Genomic DNA, 27,031 nt, shown 5'->3' with positions numbered 1-27,031 from the left:
TGAATTAGCACAGGCAACTTTTCATGTCAACAAGCAGATTTCCATTGTCACATGAGCCCACAGGGATAAGGTTAAAATTGGTTGTAATTAGAATATTTCAATCCTATATAACTACTTTCTCAAAATGAGACATTTCAGTCATATGTAAAATCTGTGGTACTTTCACTTGAAGGGTAGAATTCTTCTATGATCAGTAATAAAAAAAACAAACATGCACTTTAAAATGATGATGATTTTCTAGATTATTTTTCTCATATAGATTTCATATAGTTTCTTAGGTAAGAAAGAATACCTGTGAAAGAGATGTATAACGCTAACTCAGTTTTTCTCATTCAGTTAACTGCACTTTTCATGCTAAATCATGGCAACCAAATCCTCATGTTAACGTTACAGAGAAAGTCATCAGCATTGTAGTGATTTCAAGTCTATTAATATTACAGAGAAAATATTTTTAAGTATTTTGTTGTTGTTGTTGTTACAAAGACAGCAAAAGTAAACATAGTTGAGTCGCTCTACAAATTCACTATTGAGTAACAGCTCAGGAAGAACTTCTAAATGACCTTTTAAATGCTGCTGATTCAGACTCAAACAAGCACTCTAGAAGATGTTCCTTATTAAACACCACAGGCTTTGACTTTCCATTCATTAAGTTTTTTAAAACTTTTTCCTAAAATAATTTCTCATACCTAATCTCATTATATCACAGAGTTTACTAACCCACAAACTCTTAAACATTTTTATAAAGATCATTTTATCATTTTCTGTTTTCCCCCACACTGTCTTCAAATGTCAGGTTCTTAAGTCTTACCCACTCTCCTATCCCAAAACCCAACCAACCCTTTAATTCAGTTCTGTCTCTTCCAAATTTAAACCCAGATTTCTCTGAAATTTATTTCAGATTTGGTGTTCCCTAACCCCAAAATAACATCTTTTTTAAAAGACTATTTTGTTTATTGCATTCATTCCTCCAGTTTTCTAACAACAATGAGTTCAATCTTTGAAGACATGGAGTATAGGTTGTTTCTATTTTTTTATTACAGTGTAGCAACCTGAACAAATCTTCACCAAAAAATGTACTTTTTTCTCTTATCTTAATAGGTTAAGTTTTGGTTGTTTCTTTTTTTTAAATGATAATTACATTCATTAAAACTGCAGCTCATTTCTCTCATATTGGGATTAGTGTTTATATTTGTCTCTGTGATGCAACATTATTTATTTATTCTTTTTTTTAAGTGAGAGGAGGGGAGATAGAGACAGACACCCTGTCTCAACCAGGATCAACCCAGGAACTTCTATCTGGGACTGATGCTTGGATCAACTGAGCTATCCTCAATACCTGGGGCTGATGCTCAGCCCAATCAAGCTGCTGGCTGCCAGAGGGAAAAAGGAAGAGAGAGAGAGAGAGAGAGAGAGAGAGAGAGAGAAAGAGAGAGAGAGGGAGAGAGAGAGAGAGAGAGAAACAGATGGTAGCTTCTCCTGCGTGCCATGACTGGGATTGAACCCAGGACGTCCACACACTGAGCCTACACTCTATCTGCTGAACCAACCAGCCAAGGCCAAAATGTTTTTTAAAGGATACTAATTTGTTCGGTATTTTAGTATTTTATTTCCTACAGGTCATGATACTGCAAATAATTTTTAAATGTTTTGTATTTATTCATTTTAGAGAGGCGATGAGGTGGGGAGAGAAAGAGAGAATGTGAGGAGCAGGAAACATCAATTGCTATATGTGCCTTGACCGGGCAAGCCCAGGGTTTTGAACTGGCAACCTCAGTGTTCCAGGTCAACGCTTTATTCACTGTGCCACCACAGGTCAGGCTGATACTGCAAATAATTTTGACAAAAACTAAAATCATTTGAAGAAAACACATGTATAACTTAGACAGAAATTATAAAGTATACTTTAAAAAAATTACTCATCTGGAGAAAAAAGTAATTTTCCATATTATATACAACAAAATAATTTTATTTATGCAAAGTTTTTCAGGGATCATCTACCGCAAAATACCAATGCATAAACAACTTTTTAAGACCAAACATAAATTAGTAATAATATTATAAACATATAATAAACAAAATTCAATATTTTACCTTTGCATTATAGGGAATGTAATGTTTTGATAGAGCTTCAGGAGTATGCATCCATGTTTTGTCTGCAATGAAGAATACACAGTGTTAACTTAAATTACAGGTTTTAAGGGTGTCATGTCATATTCATTCATTAGCATTTGTAAGGAATCTTATATGGATTAGAGCACTTTTAACTCCAAGATTATTTTGCTAAATTGAGAAAGAATAACTAGTCAGATACAAGAACAATGTAGATGGAAAGTGATTATAGAATTCTTTTTTAAAAGTCCCTACTTTTCTTTTTAAATATTTTCAAATAATATAAATGCTACCAAGTTTTTTAAAGAATATATAAAAGTAACACCATTTAGGCTATGAGTAAATATATCAGCTACGTGATTAATGTTACAATAATTTTCTTTTTTAGTCTCATAAATTACAAGTTAGTTTTCTTAGTTCTATAATCAATAAGTATCTTTTTACTCATTGTTATTATTTTTAGCAAATAATTTACTTAGCAAAGGAAAATTTTAACATTAAATTAATAACTGCATTAATCTAAAACTGAAATAAGTCAATCAACTAAGTTCATTTAGAAATCAATATGAAAAATTAAATATAAAAATCAGGAAAATAGAAATTAATATATTAGGGTAACATTTTTAAAATTAAAACAGAGAAATATTAATTGTGAGTCTACTGTTAGAAGTTTTTTTTTGTTTGTTTTTTTTTCGTTTTTCTGAAGCTGGAAACAGGGAGAGACAGTCAGACAGACTCCCGCATGCGCCCGACCGGGATCCACCCGGCACGCCCACCATGGGGCGACGCTCTGCCCACCAGGGGGCGATGCTCTGCCCATCCTGGGTGTCGCCATGTTGCGACCAGAGCCACTCTAGTGCCTGAGGCAGCGCCCGGGCCCTGTTTGCTCCAATGGAGCCTTGGCTGCGGGAGGGGAAGAGAGAGACAGAGAGGAAAGCGCGGCGGAGGGGTGGAGAAGCAAATGGGCGCTTCTCCTGTTGTGCCCTGGCCGGGAATCGAACCCGGGTCCTCCGCACACTAGGCCGACGCTCTACCGCTGAGCCAACCGGCCAGGGCCTGTTAGAAGTTTTTGAAAGAAATACTTTTAATTTGAAATGTTCCTTAAATTAGAGTAACAGAATATTAGAAATAAAAGTAACTACAAGGATATAAGACATTGAAACTAATTTGTACTGCATATTATTGATAGAAATATAAAATACATATTTCATTCAATTTTTGAATTTTATATATTCCACATATCATCTCAAATATTTTGTGGAGTGCACAAGTGAGAAAAAAACAAAAAATATTGCCTGTCCAGGTGGTGGTGCAGTGGATAGAGCATCGGACTAGGATGCGGAGGACCCAGGTTTGAGACCCTAAGGTCTCCAGCTTGAGCACCAGCTCATCCGGTTTGAGCAAAGCTCACCAGCTTGGACCCAAGGTTGCTGGGTTGAGCAAGGGGTTACTTGGTCTGCTGAAAGGCCCATGTTCAAGGCACATATGAGAAAGCAATCAATGAACAACTAAGGTGTCGCAACAAAAAACTAATGATTGATGCTTCTCATCTCTCTCTGTTCCTGTATGTCTGTTCCTATCTATCCCTCTCTCTGACTCGCTCTCTGTTTCTGAAATAAATAAAAAAACAAAAAATATTAATGTTTAGTCAAACAAAATTTGATTTTTTAACTGATTTTTTTAAAAATGCAGTTGAATTTGAATATTTGAACTCAATATTGAAATATGTTTCCTTTAATGGAATTTTGTAATATTGAATTCCTCATGGAAATTTAAAATTTAGAATCAATAATATAAACAGAATAAAGTCAAAGACAGAGTTTACCATAAAAATATTAAATAAGTGTACACTAAGAAAAAATATTGAAATACTAAAAAAGAATTTTTGACATTCAATTCAGAACATTTGAAAATGGTGATAATAGAATCCAGTCTGATGGCATTAATATATTCTTCTCAAACGGATGGAATGTGAAGACAGAGGAAAAAAAAATGACATATATTTCTGGAATGTCAATTATTTTATACCATTGAAGGATAATGCACTATATTTATAGTAAACATGTTTCTAAAGTATAATGCAATATCCACAAGAAATTTTATGACAAAACATGAGGGATCAGTTAAATCCCATGGTTATGGTGCATTGCAGAGCTATTTTTGAATACTGAAGAGGATATATGATACCTGCATTTGGGAGAAACATTTTGTGACACAATACTACATTCTAAGCTTCAAAAGCAATATGACATTGACATTAACGTGGGAAACTTTTATTTTTTTTAATATAGTTTTTTTATGATGGCTACTGGAGAGGGACATAATTAATTTATGAATAATTTGTACTTAAAAAAATTGTACTTAGATTTGGCATATAGTCTTGCCCTCATATGATAAAAAACATAAATCACAAAACTATACATCAAAACAATTAAAACACAAAAATAATAAACACTAAAGCCCCACATTTAGGAAATCTTAAAAGATATCCAGTTTCTCTTCTTACTTCTTAACTCAATTCTTCTCCTATCTCCTTTCCTAAGACATACAACACTGCTCAGGTGGATGTAAAGTCTAGATTTTTTTATGAATATGATGGCTCATTCCAATCCTGAGGCAGAGAGATAATTGCTTTCTCCAGTAAGCCACTATTATTTGAAGGCTGATGATATTACCTCTGTTATAGTCTCATATTGCAGGGACCTAGAAAGAGGGTAGGTATATCCAGTTGTTACTAATGGCAGACTAAAAATATTAAAATGTTAAATTACCAGTGCACGAGCTGCAGTAACTACCATGACCAAAAAATTTAAATCCATACATCTAATGCGGCTAGTTCAGAGGCTGTCCATTACTTACTTCTAGTACAGGTAGTACACTTATAAAACCTAAAGCTTTCCAGAACAAGTCCTTACTGTCATCCTAATTCATATTTTGGCAAAAGAAAAAGCTGACAGAATAAAAATCTTCATATTAACTTACAAAGATGAGGCTGACCCTGAAGACTTAATACAGATGATGGTCCTGGGTCACTGTATGTGCCCACAGAAGCAATTAGATACATGTGCCTGGTGTTGAAAGGGGTACATAGACGTTCAGAATGTGCCCCTTCCTTTAAATTAAACTATAATCACTGACTCAATAGTGAACATTCACAGCAAATGAAATGCCAACATTTCAAAATATTTAACAATTGCCAAACCAGTCTTATAGCTGGGTCAATAAATTTAGGTATTCAAAATGCATTTGGATTAAGACCTTATCAAGAAAGATCCAGTAACTTCATTGTTCTTGTATCACAGAGATTAATACTTTGAATATATTCTATTTAAAACTAAATATTGCTGTATGAATAGATGCATATGAAAGGACCATATAAAGGGAAATAATATTGAAATATCGAATTCAAAGCATTATGCACTACGATTATATCTACTCATCAATATGTCAGCTAAATTGAGGAAAATAAAGTGTAATTAGTTAAATTATTTAATCACATTCATTCACATGCTATGTTTATGCTTTTTTACTATTTATATAATAAATAAAATATATATTTTAAATTCAGATAGAAAGCTAATGTAGGGAGCCTGAACAGAGGTAGTGCAGTGGATAGAGCGTCAGACTGGGACACGGAGGACCCAGGTTCAAGACTCCAAGGTCGCCAGCTTGAGCACGGGCTCGTCTGGTTTGAGCAAGGCTCACCAGCTTGAGCCCAAGGTCACTGGCTCAAGCAAGGGGTCACTCGGTCTGCTGAAGCCCCCCTGGTCAAGGCACCTATGAGAAAGCAATCAATGGACAACTAACGAACCGCAACAAAGAATTGATGTTTCTCATCTCTCTCCCTTTCTGTCTGTCTGTCCCTCTGACTCTCTGTCTCTGCCACACACACACAAAAAGAAGAAAGCTAATGTAGGGAGAGGAATAATAAAATAAATATTGTCATTAAAATTTAATTAATAATTACAAAGTTAGACTAATTATAACAGAATTATTAAAAATTATGCAAAATGATGCAACTCTAATAAAATTGGTCTTTTTCAGAATCTGTGAACAGTTCTAACACCATTAGAGCACTTGCAAAGAAATCGGTGAAGGACCTAGCTAATTCAGTCAAAAGGTAGCAGGCAAATTACTAATAGAGTAAGTTAATAAAAAGAAGAAAAACAATTATGTGTAGGTTTAAAATAATAATCTTTGTTTCTTAGACTGTTGAGGCACAGGATGATCTAGTGAAGTAGCACATGATAAGTAAGTGAATTGGATATCTATGAAATAAGAGATAAGCTTTTACTGATAGAAGACTATTTTGCTGTGTTTAGAGTATAATATATATATATATATATATACAATGTATGAGGATGCTAGTTATTGGAAAGATTAACTAAATTATATATACTCTAGGTCTATAATTAAACTCCTGTCAGGTTATATGGATTCTCTCATATAATTCAAGTTCTCCTATTCAAATTAAAATTCAATCATATAGTATAAATATATACTATTGGTTGAAACTGGGAGCAGAGACTCCAAAGAATTTTTCCTTTAACAACATCCCTAAATGAGAGCTTCAGCAGTGATTGGTGAACTTAAGGTAGAACATCCAGCATCAAGTGCTATCTTAGATATAGAGTAAAATATTGATCAGTAATTTCCTAATAAGTATATTTAACCATTAGACCTGAAAAATAAGAGAAATCAAAAGAAATTTAAAGAGAATAAAACAAAGTAGGAAATAACAAGTACTTCTGCTTCTTGATTCTCTAAATTACACTAATTTTCCTGGTGTTTATATTCCCACTCTTTAAATGAGACCAATACACAATTGTTAGTTACTCATATTGCTATGCATCTGTTGGGATTTCTTAATGAAAAAACTTTCTAAATTCCCTTCAAATAAAGACTGAATTAGAAAAGTAGACTTTAAACTTTAAAATCATGGGAAAGGGAAAATAATAACCATGGGAAAGGGAAGTGCAAGCAAAAAACAAAAAGGCCCAGAAGGTTTAAAAATAAATAATAATGTGACTAAAGTAAAAAGTTGAGATATAATGCTTTTATTACTCTATTAGAAATATTTTATATAATTATTTTTAGGTATTATTTTTACTAGTAAAGAGAATAAAAATGAAATACCATTTTACTTTTAGTATTATGTTTTAAATCAGAAGCAAGCTACATAGCAAACTAAATGTTATTTTGCCTTCCCCTTATTCAGAAAAAAATAAGTAAATAATAAATTCCTAGCTTCCCAGGATTGAAAAGTTCACATAACCTAAATCTCTGCAGAATACATTAATACTAGACCACATCCAAATGAACACCTCTTGCTTTAGTAACAACCAAAAAAGTTCGTACTTTAAGTAATTCTATTATATTTTTGCACAACTTTGTTGAAATTTTTTCCTACATCAAATTAATGACCATATCATTTATACTTATTTGTTCTTTATTAAACTTAGTCTCATGACCAAATGATAGCCTTTCAAACATTGAAAGACAATTCCCATTATCATACCAAGGGTTTTCAGCCATGTTTCCCGGCTGCATGGTTAAAAGTCCTAAAGTCAATCCCGGCCTTTCTCATCAATGCATATTGCAATGTGTCAATCCTTTAAAGAAAACACACACTGTTCCTGACTGCATGGAATACAAACGAATGATCCATTCCTTGAGTCTAGACTGTTCCTCATTCATACATTAGAAATGAACTGGAACCTTTGGTAATGACACTGCTGATATTGTTATTTATATTTTTTACCTACACAGCACATACTTAAGGTGCATCTTCTGAATAATAATATATGTGTAAGTAACAATAAAAGTGTTAGATTTGGCCCTGGCCGGTTGACTCAGCGGTAGAGCGTCGGCCTGGCATGCGGGGGACCAGGGTTCGATTCCCAGCCAGGGCACATAGGAGAAGCGCCCATTTACTTCTCCACACCCCCCCCCCTTCCTCTCTGTCTCGCTCTTCCCCTCCCGCAGCCAAGGCTCCATTGGAGCAAAGATGGCCCGGGCGCTGGGGATGGCTCCTTGGCCTCTTCCCCAGGCGCTAGAGTGGCTCTGGTCCCGGCAGAGCGACGCCCCGGAGGGGCAGAGCATCGCCCCCTGGTGGGCGTGCCGGGTGGATCCCGGTCGGGCGCATGCGGGAGTCTGTCTGACTGTCTCTCCCCGTTTCCAGCTTCAGAAAAATACAAAAAAAAAAAAAAAAAAGTGTTAGATTTCATGGATCTATGTTTGGCAATTGACGATGTGCTATATGACCTCACTGGTCATTTCCCCAACCCATGCACCTCCCGCCCCGTATCTATAATCTTATCACATCAATTTTCTCCTCCTACTTTCAATCACCTAAGAATTTGAGAAGCATTGATAGCATGTTCTACAAGAGAAAGCCCTATGCTCAGCACTAAAGAAAGGCAAGGATACATTATTTTACCCGCTCTGCTAGATAAAACTACCATTCTTTAACTTCCTATAAGTGTATCATATTTTGTAAAATGTCATGTTTTCCTCACCCTTAAAAAATAAAAGTTTTCTCTCATTCCTATACTGATAATTATATTACATTTATGTTTATTTTAAATTTCTACCTTAAAATTAGTAACAAACATATTTTAGCCTCATTGCTATCAATTCACCTATCATCAATCCTCACATATTTTTCAATGAAAAATAAAGCACACATGCACTTACATGAGTGAATTTAAATCAAGGTGACCTTACATGAGCCCAGGAAATGTTTTGTTACATGGCTAGGTAAGGTGAAGGTAGAACTAGTTTCAGATCATTTTCTTTTTTGCAATTTCACACCACAGAATAAAACTGTCAGACAACAACATACTATCACAAATGTATTCTAATAAATATATTAAATAAATCTACTTTTTCATTAGGGTGATAACCAAAAAGGGTTAACTGATGGAAATGATTGCAAATTTGTGTGCTCTATTCTAACTACATTCTTGAACCACATGGTTTGATAATAGGAAAAACTAATTGCTTAATAGCTCTGCTTGACCTTTACGGTAATATTAAATTAACCCTGGGACTATTAAATGGTCACACTTACCTTTCTTTCTGCTAAAAGCACGGTTCATGATGAAGATCAGCCAAATGGATGTTCAATTCAATCACACTTTACTCTATAAAAATAACAAAATATTAAAGCATAAATGAAAAGTATTGGCCAACTTCTTTTATGCAAATGTATTTTAATCAGTCTTTTAAATTTTTTTAAATATTTACAAACAATTTTCTGATATTTATTAAAAAACACTGGGTAAAAATAAACATAAGTACTCAATATGGCACAGCAGATAACAATATCGCAAATAAAATTTCTTCAAAGTTCCTAAATTTTCTTGATTTTCCCTATTAATCAGCTATCACTAATTATATTTATTTGCAAATTTAAGGAGAAAAAAATCTGGTAAACAGACCAAAACTAAAGGAAAGAGTAACCTACAAAGTTTATACAAAACAGTGCCTGTGCTCATACTAGAGCTCACACAAGAAGGGACATTTGATAATCCTTAGAACATCGATTAGATTATTAATAATTGTCTTACATTATAAGTGGAAAAAATAAGAACTAAAATAAATTATGCTTTGGTCCCATTTAACAAATCTTAGACATAAGATCCCAAGCCTGACCCGTGGTGGCTTAGTGGATAGAGCATTGACCTAGGATGCTGAGGTCCCAGGCTCGAAGACCCAAGGTCACCAGCTTGAGCACAGGCTCATATGGCTTGAGTGTGAGATCATCAACATAATTCCATGGTTGCTGGCTTGAGCAAGGGGTCATTGGGTCAACCTGAGCTCGCCAATCAAGGCACATATGAGAAGCAATCTATGACTAACTAAAGTGACACAACTATAAATTGATGTTTCTCATCTCTCTCCTTTCCAGTCTCTCTCTCACTAATAAGAATAATAAGACCACCAAAATTAAACTTTTTCCAAGTAACTTTACTATATTCCAAAAATTTGTTAAAAAATACATATACAGGGACAGACGGACAGAAACTGAGAAAGATGAGAAGCATCAATCATCAGTTTTTTGTTGTGACACCTTAGTTGTTCATTGATTGCTTCTCATATGTGCCTTGACCACAGGCCTTCAGCAGACCGAGTAACCCCTTGCTTGAGCCAGTGACCTTGGGTCCAAGCTGGTGAGCTTTTTTTGCTCAAGCCAGATAAGATCACACTCAAGCTGGCAACCTTGGGGTTACGAACCTGGGTCTTCCGCATCCCAGTTCAACGCTCTATCCACTGCGTCACCACCTGGTCAGGCTTTTCTTTTAAGACCTATGTTGAGTTTCTTCATTAAACACCATATTCTTTTTGCCTTTATATATATATATATATATATATATATATATATATATATATATATATATATATATATATATTGTATTTTTTCAAAGTGAGAAGCAGGGGGAAGGCAGACAGACAGACTCCCACATGCGCCTAGCCGGGATCCACCCATGATGAAGACCAGAAGGCAATGCTCTGCCTATCTGGGGCATTGCTCCATTGCAACTGTAGCCATTCTAGTGCCTGAGGTGGAGGCCATGGAGCCATCCTCAGTGTCCCGACCAATTTTAATCCAATGGAGCCTTGGCTGCAGAAGAGGAAGAGAGGGACAGAGAAAAAGGAGAAGGGGAAGGGTGGAGAAGAAAATTGGTGCTTCTCCTGTGTGCTCTGGCTGGGAATCAAACCCGGGACTTCCACATGCCAGGCCGATGCTCTGCCGATGATCCAACCGGCCAGGGCCCAAGATCCTATATTAACTATTTAAAGCACATCATTAATATAATTTGAAAAGCTTATATCCTGATCTGTGGTGGCACAGTGGATAAATCGTCTACCTGGAATGCTGAGGTCACGGTTCAAAATCCCAGGCTTGCTTGGTCAAGGCACATATGGGAGTCGATGCTTCTTATTCCTCCCCTCCTCTTCTCTCTCCCTCTTTCTCTCTCTTCACTAAAATAAATAAATTAATTAAAAAATAAAAAATAAGCCTGAGAAAAGCTTCATAAGACTAGTTATCTTAAGAAATATAAATGAATATATATAATCAATAAAAAATTATAATTCATAATTATTGAAATATGACCACTCTAACTTTAAAGCCAATTGGAAGTTTTAAATATCTAAATAGCCTGACCAGGTGGTGGAGCAGTGGATAGAGCGTTGGACTGGGATGCGGAGGACCCAGGTTCGAGACCTCGAGGTCACCAGTTTAAGCGCGGACTCATCTGGTTTGAGCAAAGCTCACCAGCTTGGACCCAAGGTCGCTGGCTTGAGCAAGGGGTTACTCGGTCTGCTGTAGCCCCATGGTCAAGGCACATATGAGAAAGCAATCAATGAACAACTAAGGTGTTGAAACAAAAAACTAGTGATTGATGCTTCTCACCTCTCTCCGTTCCTGTCTGTCTGTCCCTATCTATTCCCTCTCTGACTCTGTCTCTGAAAATAAATAAATAAATAAATAAATAAATAAATATTTAAATATATTATAAACTTTAAAGGTTGATGTTATTACATGAATTATTTTAGTCCCAAATTTTATTTTAAAACTATTAATAACCACACTGACAAAACACTGTTGAAGGCAATTAGTATGAATTACTCTAAAAATTAAACCTTTTGAAGACTTAATTTTAAAAAAAGTTTGGAATCAACAATCATTTCTTTAAATAAACCCAGTATATCCAGGTTAAAGAATTGATTTACCAAAGGAAACCGAAACCCACTGATATTTATAGACTATTTCAGAACTCTAGAGTGGCTTTTTAATTAATGACAGTTTCCTGCTTTGCAACCTGTGGCCAAGTTCTTATTTTTAAAAAATTGAATCAGATTGTAATGACTAAAGAAACTATATATAGTATGAATATTCAAACCTGTAAAACAGCTGGTTCTGAATTTCATTTTTATCCTTATAAGTGCATTTAACAATCAAATTTTCCTGTTTTTTCAATGTTAATTTTTTTTAAATATAAAAACTGATTAAAACATAGTTCACACATAAGTCATCAATCATTTAAAAATCTCATTCTGTACCAGGAGATAAGAGATAATGGTAAAAAATAAAGTCTAATCATTAGGTTTACTTCTAGGAAGGCAAACGAGGTGAAGTAAAAAAAAAAAAGAAAAGAAAATAAAAGGTAATCATGAAAGAATGTCAGATAACTTTATTTTATTAATTTTTTATTTTTTTAAACTTTATTCATTTTGGAGAGGAGAGCAAAAAAGAAAGGGGGTGGTGGAGGAAGCATCAACTCCCATATGTGCCTTGACCAGGCAAGCCCAGGGTTCTGAACTGGCAACTTCAGTGTTCCAGGTCGACTCCTTATCCACTGTGCCACCATAGGTCAGGTGATTGTCAGGTAATTTTAGAACCTACATTACTCCCCCACAGTGCTAAATACTCTCAAGTAGTGTCTAACTATTGGAACTTTGTAGTACTCCAGCCCACTGGGAACTAGTTTCGCGTGGAAAAAAACTACTCAAGACACAAACTGTTGTCAAGGGGGGGGCCTGCCAAGGGAGGTAAAGATAGACCTCTTGAATCTCCTTCTTCCTTAGCTTTTATTGATTAGAAGCAGAACAGAGGTAACAGGATTACAAGGGAGGGAGATCAGGTGACAAGGGGAAGAATGATTAATGGCCCTATTGCTGACATGGAGAAAGGGCTAAATTGATCAGAATATTCTTTTCTTTTACTAATTAACAAGCACAAAGGAAGGGGCAATCCAGAACTTCTAGGCTACTTTTCTGAAGCCCATGTACATGCATTCTTTAGTGTCTGCACAAAGGTCACTCACTCACATTTTCTTGGTGTTTGCATCCAAGAGACATTCACTCAGGGCTTTTAACTAAAGTTCCCAATCCAAGTCATATAGGGTTCAAGGTTAAATGGGTGATTCCCTACAGAACTTCATGGCTTTAAATGGTTAACAAAACTTCCAAATCCTGCTTAGCTCATTCAGGCAGTCTTCTTGATCTAGTCAGTTTGTTGTAAAGGTTTTCTGCTTAAATCTCCCTTTTGTAAGACACCATATAATATTCTTCTTCATTATATTTTATAAATGTAATTTTCAAGGTCTTTCCTTTTTTGTGTGTGACAGAGACAGAGAGAGAGACAGGATAGGGACAGATAGGAAGGGAGAGACAGGAAGGGAGAGGTGAGAAGCATAAATCTTCATTGCGGCACTTTAATTGTTCATTGATTGCTTTTTCATATGTGTCTTGACTGGGAGTTACAGCAGATCGAGTGACCCCTTGCTCAATCCAGCAACCTTGGGCTCAAGCTGGTGAGTCTTGATCAAACCAGATGAGCCCGTGCTCAAGCTGGCAACCTTAGGGTTTCAAACCTGGGTCTCTGCGTCCCAGTCCGACGCTCTATCCACTGTGCCACCACCTGGTCAGACAAAGGTCTTTGCTTTTATAGATGTTATCTAAGTATAGCCAAAAATCTAACCAGTACAAAAACAGAAATTTCACATTACCAGGAGGGGAAGCTACATAATATGTACTAAATTACATTTATAATTTGTTAAAAAATAGCAATGTCAGTGTTTTCTGAAATTCCCTCACTTGGGATAAAAATGCTTATCATTATTATTTTCTTTTTTTATGCAATATTGACCCAACATCTCATACATAGCACTCAAAAAAAAATCCTTTGCTCTTTATAAAGATGCTGTAAAGCCAGGAGGCACGGCTAGGGCCACTATCACAGCAGCCGCCTGGCCCATGCAGGTTCGCATTGGATTCGGACAGTCGGTAAAGAAACAACGGAGCCAAAAACTGATGGGCCATCATCTTTAATTCTAGCTTGCACCCGGCGGGCAAGTAAAAAACACACACTGGGCTCCAAAACCCACTCACATTCAGTGCTCACAAAGCCACTGACTTATCCGAGTTTCCTAGAATCAAAGGTTTCTAGCTCACCAGCCTTAACCTCCTCAGTTCCCCATCTCCTTCCTTATCCCAGATACAAACACTACACAAACTGGCATCTCACTCAGCACTCCGCCATCTTGGCTGCTTTTCCTGGCCTACTCCACGTGGCCTCCTTCCGCTGCTGGCTCTACTCTCTCTGCTCTCTCATGCTAACCTCAGGAACCAAGAGCCCAAGCTCCCGCTCCGTCCCCATTTTATATTGTAGCTTCACAACCTCTAATCCAATATACAAAATAGGGAAGTCTCTAATAAAAAGTCACTTCTCTGAGGCATGATTGGATTGTACCACCCCACATCAAAAAGGGTGGGAAAGGCTTAATCCCAAAACCAAGCCCCAGGCTACAAGGATTCTCAACACACATTAATATCACCTGGGTGACGGCCTCACGTGGGCACCGCCTATTTTTAACAAAGTGAGCATAATACATTTTATCTGCCCAACAGATGCATTTTGAGATCACATTGTAACTAGCAAAACAGGAGTGAAAAAGTAAAAATAAGTATGACATAGTCCTTGTGTAAAGCCAGGAGCCATGGCCAGAGCTACCAACACAGCTGCCGCCCGGCAGGTTCGCATTGGATTCGGACAGTCGGTAAAGAAACAAAGGAGCCAAAAGCAGATGGGCTGTCATCTTTAATTCTAGCTTGCACCCGGCGGGCAAGTAAAAATACACACTGGGCTCCAAAACCCAGTCACATTCAGTGCTCACAAAGCCACTGACTTATCTGAGTTTCCTAGAATCAAAGGTTTCTAGCTCACCAGACTTATTCACCTCTGTTCCCCATCTCCTTCCTTATCCCAGATACAAACTCTACACAAACTGGCATCTCACTCAGCACTCCACCATCTTGGCTGCTTCTCCTGGCCTCCTCCACGTGGCCTTTTTCCGCTGCTGGCTCTGCTCTCTCATGCTAACCTCAGGAACCAAGTGCCAAGTCCCGTTCTGCCCCCATTTTATAGTGTAGCTTCACAACCTCTAATCCAATATACAAAATAGGGTAGTCTCTAATCCAAAGTCACTTCTCTGAGGCATGATTGGATTGCACCGCCCTACATCAAAAAGGGTGGGAAAGGCTCAATCCCAAAACCAAGCCCCAGGCTACAAGGATTCTCAACACACATTAATATCACCTGGGCGACAGCCTCCATCTTTAACAAAGTGAGCATAATACATTTTATCTGCCCAACACCTTGCTTTAAAAGTACTTAGCGTCTTTGATAAGTAGAAGGAATGAGTGTGGGACTCTATGGATAATGACAAGCACTATAAGAGAGATAGCTATCATTGAAAATGAGTGGATAAAGCACAGAATTACTGTTTTGTTTAAGGGGAGATCTTCAGAGTAGATGTGAATGGTCATTTCCCCAGTGGGTAAAGGTTAAAGGTGAGAGGGGTGTAAAGCCAGAAGCCAGGGCCACCATCAGAGCAGCCCAGCCCATGCAGGTTCGCATAGGATTCGGACAGTCGGTAAAGAAACAATGGAGCCAAAAACTGGTGGGCCATAGTCTTTAATCCTAGCTTGCAACCAGCGGGCAAGTAAAAACACACACTGGGCTCCAAAACCCACTCACATTCAGTGCTCACAAAGCCACTGACTTATCCGAGTTTCCTAGAATCAAAGGTTTCTAGCTCACCAGCCTTAACCTCCTCAGTTCCCCATCTCCTTCCTTCACCAGCGTCAAACTGCACAAACTGGCCTTTCACTCAGCACTCCGCCATCTTGGCTGCTTCTCCTGGCCACAAGGCCTCTTTCTGCTCTGCTCCCTCTGCTCTCTCATGCTAATCATCCCAGGAACCAAGAGCCCAAACTCTCGTTCTGCCCCCATTTTATTATGTGTAGCTTCACAACCTTTAATCCTATATACAAACTAGGGAAGTCTCTAATACAAAGTCACTTCTCTGAGGCATGATTGGATTGTACCACCCCACATCAAAAAGGGTGGGAAAGGCTTAATCCCAAAACCAAGCCCCAGGCTACAAGGATTCTCAACACACATTAATATCACCTGGGCGACAGCCTCACGTGGGCAGCGCTATTTTTAACAAAGTGAGCATAATATATTTTATCTGCCCAACACTTTCTCTAAAATAGTTACACAGTAAGTAAATTATGCTAACGTTATCAGCAGAGACCAGCCCCAAAATGGTTCTGCCTCAGCCAGTGTGTGAGTTCTTGACTTTGTGCAGAAGATATTATACACATGACTCCAGGTGATTCTGAGAGTACATTTAGTAAAGCTGGCGGCAGTGAAACAAGGAAGGGCTTAGGACAGAAGAGGCAACGAGAGCCTACACGGGCTGCCTTGGCTCACTGGGAAATAATGGCCCAGTGAAAGAAGTGAGCCGAGGCTGGGCTGCTTCAGCTCACAGGAATGTCGGAGAAAAGGAGGCCGTAGGGACAGGTTCACGGGGTTAGCCAGGGATGAGCTGCCATTGCCCATTGCTTCCCTGGTCACCAGCCTTGTGGGGTCCCTTGGAGTTTAGGAGAAGCACGCCTGTGGGGAAAGAAAAGGAGGAAGGGAAAGGCTCACTGGGTCCTTTTTTTTTGAGGGTTTTTAAAGGATGAAATTAGGGGAGGTCTTAGGGAAAGATCTCAATAGAATATTTATCAGCTTTATGCTGAGGCACCAAAATGAGATTTATTTCTTTGACTTAATCCGTCCTTGGGTGTGGTTGGCACAAATGGCACTAATTGGATTACTGCGATTTCTCTCCAAGTAGGATGATTTAAGCTATTTACCCACTGGTTAGGGAGAAGTGTAAGCCATTTACTCCTCAGTGTCCTTGGTTACAGAAGACAGGATTTTGCAATTAAATAGATGGCTGTAAACTGTGTGGCCATTTAATTATCTGCCTGTTTCCCTATTCTACTTGTTCTGGCTTACTAGCCTGTCTCACAAAGAGAAATATTTTTAAGGACAAATAAAATTCCATATATTGAAACAAGTATTAGTCACAATAGAATACACAGGACTCTCCTATATGAAGACCTAAAAGTAACCTAGAATTAGTATCTATTTAAACCTTAGATTTTGAAATTCTTTGTAGAAATCCTGCTCAATATTTTCTCCATTTTTAAAATCATAACAGTATAATTTCTCTGCTTTTTATTTTGATTATACACATAAGAACTGTTCCTTGTTAGACCTGTTGCATTGGGTCATTTCACCAAACACTTTGATATCCATATCCTAACTAAGAGTGATAACTTCTGGGCTCCAATTACTGACATAATATTATCTTTGGAATAGTATCTGAATTACTTTGAAAGACATAAAATAGCTTGACTAAGCCCTGGTCAGTTGGTTCAGCGGTAGAACGTTGGCCTAGGGTGGGGAAGTCCCAGATTCGATTCCCGGTCAGGGCACACAAGAGAAGTAACCATCTGTTTCTCCATAACACCCCCTCTTCCTCTCCTGCAGCTACAACTCAATTGGTTCAACCAAGTTGGACCTCGGTGCTGAGGAAAGCTCCATAGCCTGGCCTCAGGCACTAAGAAGTGCTCGGTTTCTGAGCAATCTAGCAACACCCCAGATCTGCAGACCATTGCCCCCTAGTGGGCTTGCTGGGTGGATCCCAGTAGAGGCATATGTGGGAATCTGTCTCTCTGCCTCCCCAACTCTCACTTAATTTTAAAAAAATAAAAATAAAAAATAAATAAAATAGTTTGACTTCATTAAAGCTGTTATTGTCTTGAGATTCAAGACTTCATGAATTTTTAGAGTAAAATTTGTAAAACATCTATTTTTTGAAGATTTAGTTGACCTCTATCAACAAAGCAATAACATAACAAATTGTATTTGTTTCAAATTTTCTGCCTTTTATCATGATATTTCAAATAAAAGAAACTTTTTTTTTTTTTATTTGAAGTCTCTTGCTTTAATGTCAGCTGTCTTTAGATTGGTAATGTGTACAGCAAGACCAGTTTTTATTCTTACATTTAATTCTAATAATCAGTGTAAAGCCAGTATCCATGGCCACCATCACAGCTGCCTGGCCCATGCAGGTTTGTATTGGATTCGGACAGTCGGTAATGAAACAATGGAGCCAAGAACTGGTGGGCCATCATCTTTAATACTACCTTGCACCCAGTGGGCAAATAAAAACACATACTGGGCTCCAAAACTCATTTTTTCAGTGCTCACAAAGCTACTGACTTATCCAAGTTTCCTAAAATCAAAGGTGTTCCCCATCTCCTTCCTTCTCCCTGCACAAACTCTGCACAAACTGGCTTCTCACTCTATACTCTACCATCTTGGCTGCTTCTCCAGGCCTCCTCCATGTGGCCTTTCTCTGCTCTGCTCTCTAATGCTAATCTCAGGAACCAAGAAAGCAAGATCCCGGTCTGCCCCACTTTATAGTGCAGAAATCAAAACCTTTAATCCAACATACAAAATAGGTAAGTCTCGCCTGCCAGGCAGTGGCGCAGTGGATAGAGCATCGGACTGGGATGCAGAGGACCCAAGTTCAAGACCCCGAGGTCGCCAGCTTAAGTGCGGGCTCATCTGGTTTGAGCAAAGCTCACCAGCCTGGACCCAGGGTCGCTGGCTCAAGCAAGGGGTTACTCGGTATGCTGTAGCCTCACGGTCAAGGCACATATGAGAAAGCAATCAATGAACAACTAAGGTGTCACAATGAAAAACTGATGATTGATGCTTCTCATCTCTCTCCATTCCTGTCTGTCTGTCCCTATCTATCTCTCTCTCTGACTCTCTCTCTGTCTCTGTAAAAAAAAAAAAAAAAAGGAAGTCTCTAATACAAAGTCACTTTCTGAGGCATGATAGGATTGCACCACTCCACATCAAAAAGGGTGGGAAAGGCTTAGTCCTAAAACCAAGCCCCAGGCTACAAGGATCCTGCCTGCCCACAGCCCACCCCCAACACACATTAATATCACCTGGGCAAGGGGCCTCCAGGTTACCAGCGCCATCTTTAACAAAGTGAGCATAATATATTTTATCTGCCCAACAATCAGTAATAATAAATGTGCATAGATTTACCATTTCAATCATTTTATAAACTTTTCTTTTAAGAGTTTTCTTTCATCAAGTCACAGGGAGAGATATGAGAGAGACAGAAATTATTCTTTTCACCAGCCCTCAGAAGAAACTTCTCCTATCTTTTCCCTTGATATCCAGAGCATTGCACAATGCCAATGGTTTCTTTGGAGATAGTTGATTGGCAGGAAATCTAATCTTTAAAAACAGAGCTTCCAAATATTTACACTGGGAGCTCATGCTTTCCTTGCTCTTGGGGGCAGTGCTGGCTATTACCGCTACTCTTGCCCACACACAATACTGCTGAGCCACAGTTAAAAATGAGCTCTGTTTCTGCCCCTGCAATCCTGCATGTCCTATTTTTAACTTTAGTGGGCTACACTGTTCTTTAATTCTGGGCCTTCTTCCTATGAATTTCTACCAGTCTTTCACATAGAGCTGCCAAAACTCTACTCCTGGGAAATCTCTTTATCTTCATCTTCATCCTGACAATATTGAACTTTACACCAGCCCTGTGCTCCTGCAAAATAACAAAGGTAAAGGAAATTCCTCCACCCTTTTGTGTTCTGGAAATGGCTTACTGCAAAGAACCACCCTTCCCCATTTGACTTAGATAAGATTCAGGGCACTCTCCTTGTTTACTCATGACCAGGCCAGACAAAGACCCTCCGCATTCCCATTATTTGTTTCATAAATGATTAGCTGAACTGTTTGTGCCACTGACGAATCTGGATGAAATACCTGCTCCCTTCACTGTTCCTAGCTTTAGCTAAACTTCTTGCCTTCCCCCAGGCTCCTGAACTTTGACCTACCTGCACTTAAGGACTCAACCCTTCCTTTAGAACCTTTCCTAAGAATAGGCTGATCTCAGGGCAAAAAAAGGTTTCTCTCCAGTCCCTAATCACACCACCCTCAGGCCTACCTTCCCACAGCCTGCTCTTTGTAGCCTTATTTACTCCTCCTCATAAAAGGGGAGATCCTCCCTGGCTTTTGAGATTATGGGCACATTCTCTCTGTTGTAATCCTCCCCTCTCTTTATTGTGATAATCTTTCACATAAGGTCTCTCCTTACCTACACTCTGATTTGTTTTTTACTTCACACTCTATTTGATCAGATTCAGGAAGATTTCTGGCAACTAATCCAAACCTACTTTACTGAATTAATTTGCAAAATTTTTATTCACTATATCTACTCAAATAAAGCTTATTCTCTTATACTAATAAATGCTTTCATTTCACCATCAAATGAATTACAGAAAGGATATCCTAGAAAAGTAAACTTGTGTTTTAAAAATTTTATCTTTACATTCCTAGCATATAGTTGGTATTTACAGTAAATACCTGTTGAATTACAAAGTGAATGAACAAATTAAATTTTTCTGAAACAATATACATTTTATTGTAATACAAACACATAAAATTTTGCTTAGCTGGCAAACCTTGTTGAAAATGTGTAATAAAAAAGTCTTAAATTAATTTGAAGATACTTATAGAGTTAGTGAATGCTCTCAAGTTGTCCAGTAACCAAATTAACAAACTATAATCTTATCTTATTACACGTACTGCACAGTATTGTGATAAATTATACAAATAAAAACAGTTCACTTTTCATCAAAGAAAATATTACAAAGCCATCATCATTCTCTGGTGTAAGAGATATTCCTTCTGTTAGAAGAAATCTATTGAACCAATTAAATAAATAAACAATTTGATGAAGTCATGCATATTTTCAGACAAATATTCCACTGACATAAAGCAATCTCTGATTGTTTCAATACCAAAAAGGAAAACCTTTACTTCAATAAGAAATAAAACAATATTCTTTATCTAGGGTAAGTGTAAAGCCAGTAGCTGCGGCCACCACCACAGCCGCCTGGCCCATGCAGCTTCACATTGGATTCAGACAGTCGGTAAAGAAACAACGGAGCCAAAAACTGGTGGACCATAATCTTTAATCCTAGCCTGCACCCAGCTGGCAAGTAAAAACACCCACTGGGCTCCAAAACCCACTCATTCAGTGCTCACAAAGCTACTGACTTATCCCAGTTTCCTAGAATCAAAGGTTTCTAGCTCACTAGACTTATTCACCTCCGTTCCCCATCTCCTTCATTCTCCATGCACAAACTCTGCACAAACTGGCTTCTCACTCAGCACTCTACCATCTTGGCTGCTTCTCCAGGCCTCCTCCATGTGGCCTTTTCCTGCTCTCCTCTCTAATGCTAATCTCAGGAACCAAGAGAGCAAGCAACCGGTCTGCCCCACTTTATAGTGCAGAAATCAAAACCTTTAATCCAATATACAAACTAGGGAAGTCTTCAGGTGTCCCCAAACTACGGCCCGCGGGCCACATGCAGCCCCCAGAGCCCATTACCCGGCCCCCTGCCACACTTTCGGAAGGGGCACCTCTTTCATTGGTGGTCAGTGAGAGGAGCACTGAATGTGGCGGCCCTCCAACAGTCTGAGGGACAGTGAACTGGCCCCCTGTGTAAAAAGTTTGGGGACCCCTGCTAATACAAAGTCACTTATCTGAGGCATGATGGGATTATACCACCTCACATCAAAAAGAGTGGGAAAGGCTTAGTCGTAAAACCAAGCCCCAGGCTACAAGGATCCTGCCTGCCCACAGCCTGTCCCCAACACACATTAATATCACCTGGGCGATGGGCTTCCATGTGGGCAGTGCCATCTTTAACAAAGTGAGCATAATATATTTTATCTGCCAAACAGTAAGTAAAATTTTTAATTTTATAAAAATAAAATTCTGAGAATGAAAGAAATGAAGGTAGTATCTACTTAAGGACAAAAAAAAATGGGTGAAAAAAGGGGTTCTATGGAAAGTAACTTCACATTGTGATCTGATCATAAATTCAAAACTGGGAAGTCATGGTGGGTAGTCACATCTCAGGCATATAACTTCTTTAGTAAAAGGTTTAGTTTTGCCTTAAGTCAGCCCTATCTATGGCTCTTGTGCATCTAGGTCCATGATGGCGAACCTATGACACGCGTGTCAGCACTGAAACATGTAGCCATATTCGATGACATGCAGCTGCATACCAGAGAAGTATGGTGCCATATGCCAAGAAGGATGTTTCATCCTTGGCTCCTGCACGGCCAGGTGCAGGAGCCGAGAATAAAACATTTGCTGTAGTGTAGACAGTCTGTGCCGGAGGTCTGTAGGCCAAAACAACAGAACTCCGGCACAGAGCGTCTAGTTCTGGGACTTCCAGTTAGGTCATTAGGGGATCTTTGACCTCACTTTTGGCCGGCGGAGCAGGGAGCAGTGGAATGCCGTGGGGGACACATCTCTGGGGGCCCTGTGATCGCTATTACCAGCAACCACATAACCACAGCAACCATCATCCAATCTACTGTTCTGGGGTGTCGTGGATTTCTAATTGACCATCATTACTGAGGTAAGTGAGGGGGAAGCTGGGAGAGGTGACACCCTGTGCTATGGGTGCCATTTCCCGCCATTAGAAATAGTGGCAGCCATCTTAATTTATGTAAGATGCAACTTGCAGAATTTCAAGACGGCATCTGGGCTCAGGTGTTTGTCGACTTGAGGTCAAAGCATAAGAATCTGGAAAGGTGCCGCTTGGACAATCAAGAGGAGTGTCACTACAGATAGGAAATTTGGAGTGCCTGGAACTGATTACCAGACACTTTTAGCACCCTGAAAAATATAGCAATGGCTTTACTCACATTTTTCCCTCTATGTACTTTTGTGAGACCTTATTCTCAGCGTTAAATAATATCAAAACCAACAAAAGAAACAGATTGACAGATGAAGTTAGTAACGCTTGCTTGGGCTTGAAGTGTACAAAATACCAACCTTCAACTGAAGATTTAGCCAATGAAATTCAGCAACAAAAAGTCACTAATAGGCAGGTTAGTTAAAGAATTCCCCCTCCCCCTCACTTATCTTAGTTCACAGCACCCCACACAAGTTAAATAATATCAAGACCAACAAAAAAAACCGACTGGCAGATGAACAAAGAAGTCACTAAGCAAGTAAGTTAAATAATTAGTTTTTGGCTTATTAAATACAGTTATATATTACAATTATACATTTTTGTTATTTAAACTATAAATACCATGAAATTATGTTTTTTTTCTTGAAGTGACACACCACCTGAGTTATGCTCAGTTTTTTGGCAAATTTTGACACACCAATCTCAAGAGATTGCCCATCACTGATCTAGGTAAACATACCTTTGAAATAAACTGCAATGACCCTCAAGACAGCATATAATCTAATCAATTTGTAATCCAATCCCCTCCTAGTTTAGTCCCCTCCTTAATTTCAAATGTATAAAGGAAATTCCAAAATGGTTATTCTCTGGAGCATTTGAGATCTGCTCCCCAGCATATGTCATCTGTTAGGCTCAAGTAAACTCTTACAAAAAGTCTCTATAGGTTTGGGCATTTCTTATATCAACAGCAGGAAAACATTTGTAAATGAGAAAAGAATAAAAAATTAATAAATGAACTAAACAGAAAATATTTGTAAGAAAATGTTTCTCTCTTCCCCTCATCCTCTCTCTCTCAAAAATCGATAAATAAATTTTTTTAAAGAAAAGAATAAAGTAGAGAAAAGACTGACAGCCCTAAGGAGAATGATTATTTCAATAGTTTATGCCTGATGTCAATATATAACTCTTGGAACAAGGTTGGCACTCTCTTGCCATTCTTCTTTAGTCAGTCAGGTCCATGAAGTCTTGTGGTGCATTTATAAGGTAATGTCAGAGTCCCTGCCCTTGAGAACAGAAGAAAGCAGAAGCTCGCTTGAGAGAAGAAAATCACACTTTCCATGCAACTAAGGTTTCTAGATGGGGTCTGCCCAGATTCTTAGTGGTCCTTTTATTACTTGTGTTTCACATATTTTCTATTCTTGTCGAGTCATACCCTAGGAGATAATCTTGCCTTCTACTTTATTGAAAAATGTCAGCCCTTTAATACTTTCATTTTTTTTCCTACTTCCACTAGTCAACTGGGCAATGTGATTGCTAACTTTATGACTAAAATAGGAACACTCAGTCATTAATCTCTTTGCCTATTCTTCTCACCTTCTCTCTTATCTCAGAGGAACAGAACAGCTCCCCCTCCTTACACTTGCAGGACACTTGGGGAAAACACAATGTGAAAGGTGGCCTTCAGGACTTCTGTTTCAGATATGTTAGTTTGAAATACTTATTAGACATAGAAGAAAAGATGTGGCATGAATGTCTGTATAGAGGAGTCTGGACTGGCACGTACAGTAGGAATAGGGAGGTAATTTGTGAAATAACCAGTTTATAGATGATAAGGTGTTGGGCAGATAAAATGTATTGTGCTCACTTTGTTAAAGAGGCCGTTGCCCAGGTGATATTAATGTGTGTTGGGGTGGGCTAAAGGCAGGCAGAATCCTTGTAGCCTGGGGCTTGGTTTTGGGATTAAGCCTTTCCTACCCTTTTTGGTGTAAGGTGGTACAATCCTATCATGCCTCAGAGAAGTGACTTTGTATTAAGAGACTTCCCTATTATGTATATTGGATTAAGGGTTTGGATTTCTATACTATAAAATGGGAACGGAGCGGGAGTTTGCCTCTTGGTTCCTGAGATTAGCCTGAGAGAGCAGAGAGAGTAGAGCCAGCAGCAGGAGGAGGCCACGTGGAGGAGGCCAGGAAAAGCAGCCAAGATGGCGGAGTACTGAGTGAGATGCCAGTTTGTGTAGAGTTTGTATCTGGGATAAGGAAGGAGATGGGGAACTGAGGAGAAGAAGGCTGGTGAGCTAGAAACCTTTGATTCTAGGAAACTCGGATAAGTCAGTGGCTTTGTGAGCACTGAGTGTGACTGGGTTTTGGAGCCCAGTGTGTATTTTTACTTGCCCGCCGGGTGCAAGGTAGGATTAAAGGCTATGGCCCATCAGTTTTTGGCTCCGCTGTTTCTTTACCAACTGTCCGAATCCAATGCGAACCTGCATGTGAATGGCCACGATGGCGGCTCCTGGCCTTACATTTGGCGTAGTCTGTGGCAGGATTCGATACAGATCGGCAAGGAGCCTTTGAGTGGTGGAATAGAGGACTGGCTAGTGTTAGGGTTCCCCATGGCTGTCCTTTTGGGGATTGTAGGCTGCCTGACTTTTACAGTAATATGTGAGGAAACTGAGAGCTCCGTGGAAGAGGCTGCCCAGGACCTGCAAACCGAGCAGTGGAAGAAGCTGGAGCAAATGCCGGAGAAACAGATGCTGACCCTGGAGCTGGAGGAAGCGCTGGAGGAGGAGGCCGACCAGGTTTGCGAGATTCGCCTGGAAATGGAGCAAACGCTGGAGGAGGATTCAGAGGTTCGTGAGTTGCAGCTTGCCCTGGATGTTGCGGAGAGCCAGCAGTGGCAGGAGGCCGAGGCTGAGGCTGAAGCTGAGGCCGGGTCCGGAGCTGCAAGGTCTGCGGAGCAGAAGGTGGCGGCAGCCCAGGGTTCGAGCCCGGCAGCAGGAGCTGATGTTTCCAGTTCCTCTTTGGAGGATGAGGAGAATCGGGCTGGAGTTGCAATCCGCAGTCTCCATAAGATGAGAGCCCAGCTGGAAGGAGCACCTACTATGGCCCCGGTAGGTCTGCGATTTGGGGACATAGGGCTGGACATGCTTTCCGGAGCAGAGATGGAAATGCTGACTGCCATTGCCACGTGCTCCTCTTTGGGACAGTGTAAGACCTGCCAGGACGGCAGGAATGAGGGGGGTGGCTGAAGCCTCATGTGTGTGGACTGATTTTCTGGACTACGACCGGAGTGGGCATTGGCTCCTTTGTTGGATGGATTTATGGATTATGGATTTTGGACAATGTGAAATACCCTGATGGGGGTGGGGGGCGGCTTTGCTGGAAGCACTCCCCTGCCCCGGGAAGCTTTTCCCATGGCTAGGAAGAAGGCCAAGGACATTTTGCGCTTTGGGCAAAGTGCTCAGAGACTGGTGAAGTGTATCTTTGTAATTGTTGAAACTGTATGATTTTTGCTATTGTAATCTGTGTAATGTTCTAATTTCCTTGCACAGGAATGCTGGTGATATAAATTATGGGTAGTAAAGTGAGCATAGGGGTGGATTGTTGGGCAGATAAAATGTATTGTGCTCACTTTGTTAAAGAGGCCGTTGCCCAGGTGATATTAATGTGTGTTGGGGTGGGCTAAAGGCAGGCAGAATCCTTGTAGCCTGGGGCTTGGTTTTGGGATTAAGCCTTTCCTACCCTTTTTGGTGTAAGGTGGTACAATCCTATCATGCCTCAGAGAAGTGACTTTGTATTAAGAGACTTCCCTATTATGTATATTGGATTAAGGGTTTGGATTTCTATACTATAAAATGGGAACGGAGCGGGAGTTTGCCTCTTGGTTCCTGAGATTAGCCTGAGAGAGCAGAGAGAGTAGAGCCAGCAGCAGGAGGAGGCCACGTGGAGGAGGCCAGGAAAAGCAGCCAAGATGGCGGAGTGCTGAGTGAGATGCCAGTTTGTGTAGAGTTTGTATCTGGGATAAGGAAGGAGATGGGGAACTGAGGAGAAGAAGGCTGGTGAGCTAGAAACCTTTGATTCTAGGAAACTCGGATAAGTCAGTGGCTTTGTGAGCACTGAGTGTGACTGGGTTTTGGAGCCCAGTGTGTATTTTTACTTGCCCGCCGGGTGCAAGGTAGGATTAAAGGCTATGGCCCATCAGTTTTTGGCTCCGCTGTTTCTTTACCGACTGTCCGAATCCAATGCGAACCTGCATGAGTCGGGCTGCTGTGATATTAGCCCTGGCCTTGGCTTCTGGCCTTACATAAGGTCAGCTAGAAAGTGGGTGTAACAGAAAAATGTTAATTGAGCCCAAGGGCATGTCAAATTTTACAAATTAATCACAATAAGAAGATAAAGCTAGAAGGTTAAGTACTAGCCATTGAAAACCAAGAAATTGAGCAGTTCTAGCATGCAAATGAAGATTTTTATTAAGA

The 27,031-nt window shown here is 39.4% G+C and overlaps 1 protein-coding gene and 1 non-coding gene across 9 annotated transcripts in view; both read right to left on the bottom strand.

Annotated features, from left to right (window-relative positions):
- Positions 1–27,031, bottom strand: part of GULP1 (GULP PTB domain containing engulfment adaptor 1) — a 268,873-nt gene that overhangs the window by 97,941 nt on the left and 143,901 nt on the right. For 6 of the 8 annotated variants that reach the window (XM_066345638.1, XM_066345634.1, XM_066345631.1 and 3 more), the window contains 2 exons: positions 9,182–9,254; positions 2,092–2,153 (listed from right to left, as the gene is read on the bottom strand). In XM_066345638.1, coding sequence (XP_066201735.1) covers positions 2,092–2,153; positions 9,182–9,209 — 90 coding nt within the window. In that variant the 5' untranslated portion in view covers positions 9,210–9,254. Of the gene's footprint in view, positions 1–2,091; positions 2,154–9,181; positions 9,257–10,948; positions 11,098–27,031 lie in introns of all 8 variants that reach the window. The other 2 variants (XM_066345633.1, XM_066345632.1) reach the window with 2 other exon arrangements.
- TRNAT-AGU (transfer RNA threonine (anticodon AGU)) lies at positions 3,090–3,165 on the bottom strand. Its single transcript has one exon. It is a non-coding gene; the product is annotated as a tRNA-Thr (tRNA).

Source organism: Saccopteryx leptura, chromosome 7, assembly GCF_036850995.1.
Source record: "Saccopteryx leptura isolate mSacLep1 chromosome 7, mSacLep1_pri_phased_curated, whole genome shotgun sequence".
NCBI classification, from domain to species: Eukaryota; Metazoa; Chordata; class Mammalia; order Chiroptera; family Emballonuridae; genus Saccopteryx; species Saccopteryx leptura.
Note: the sequence above shows the minus strand (reverse complement) of the source record. Positions and strands in the feature narration are given on the sequence as shown.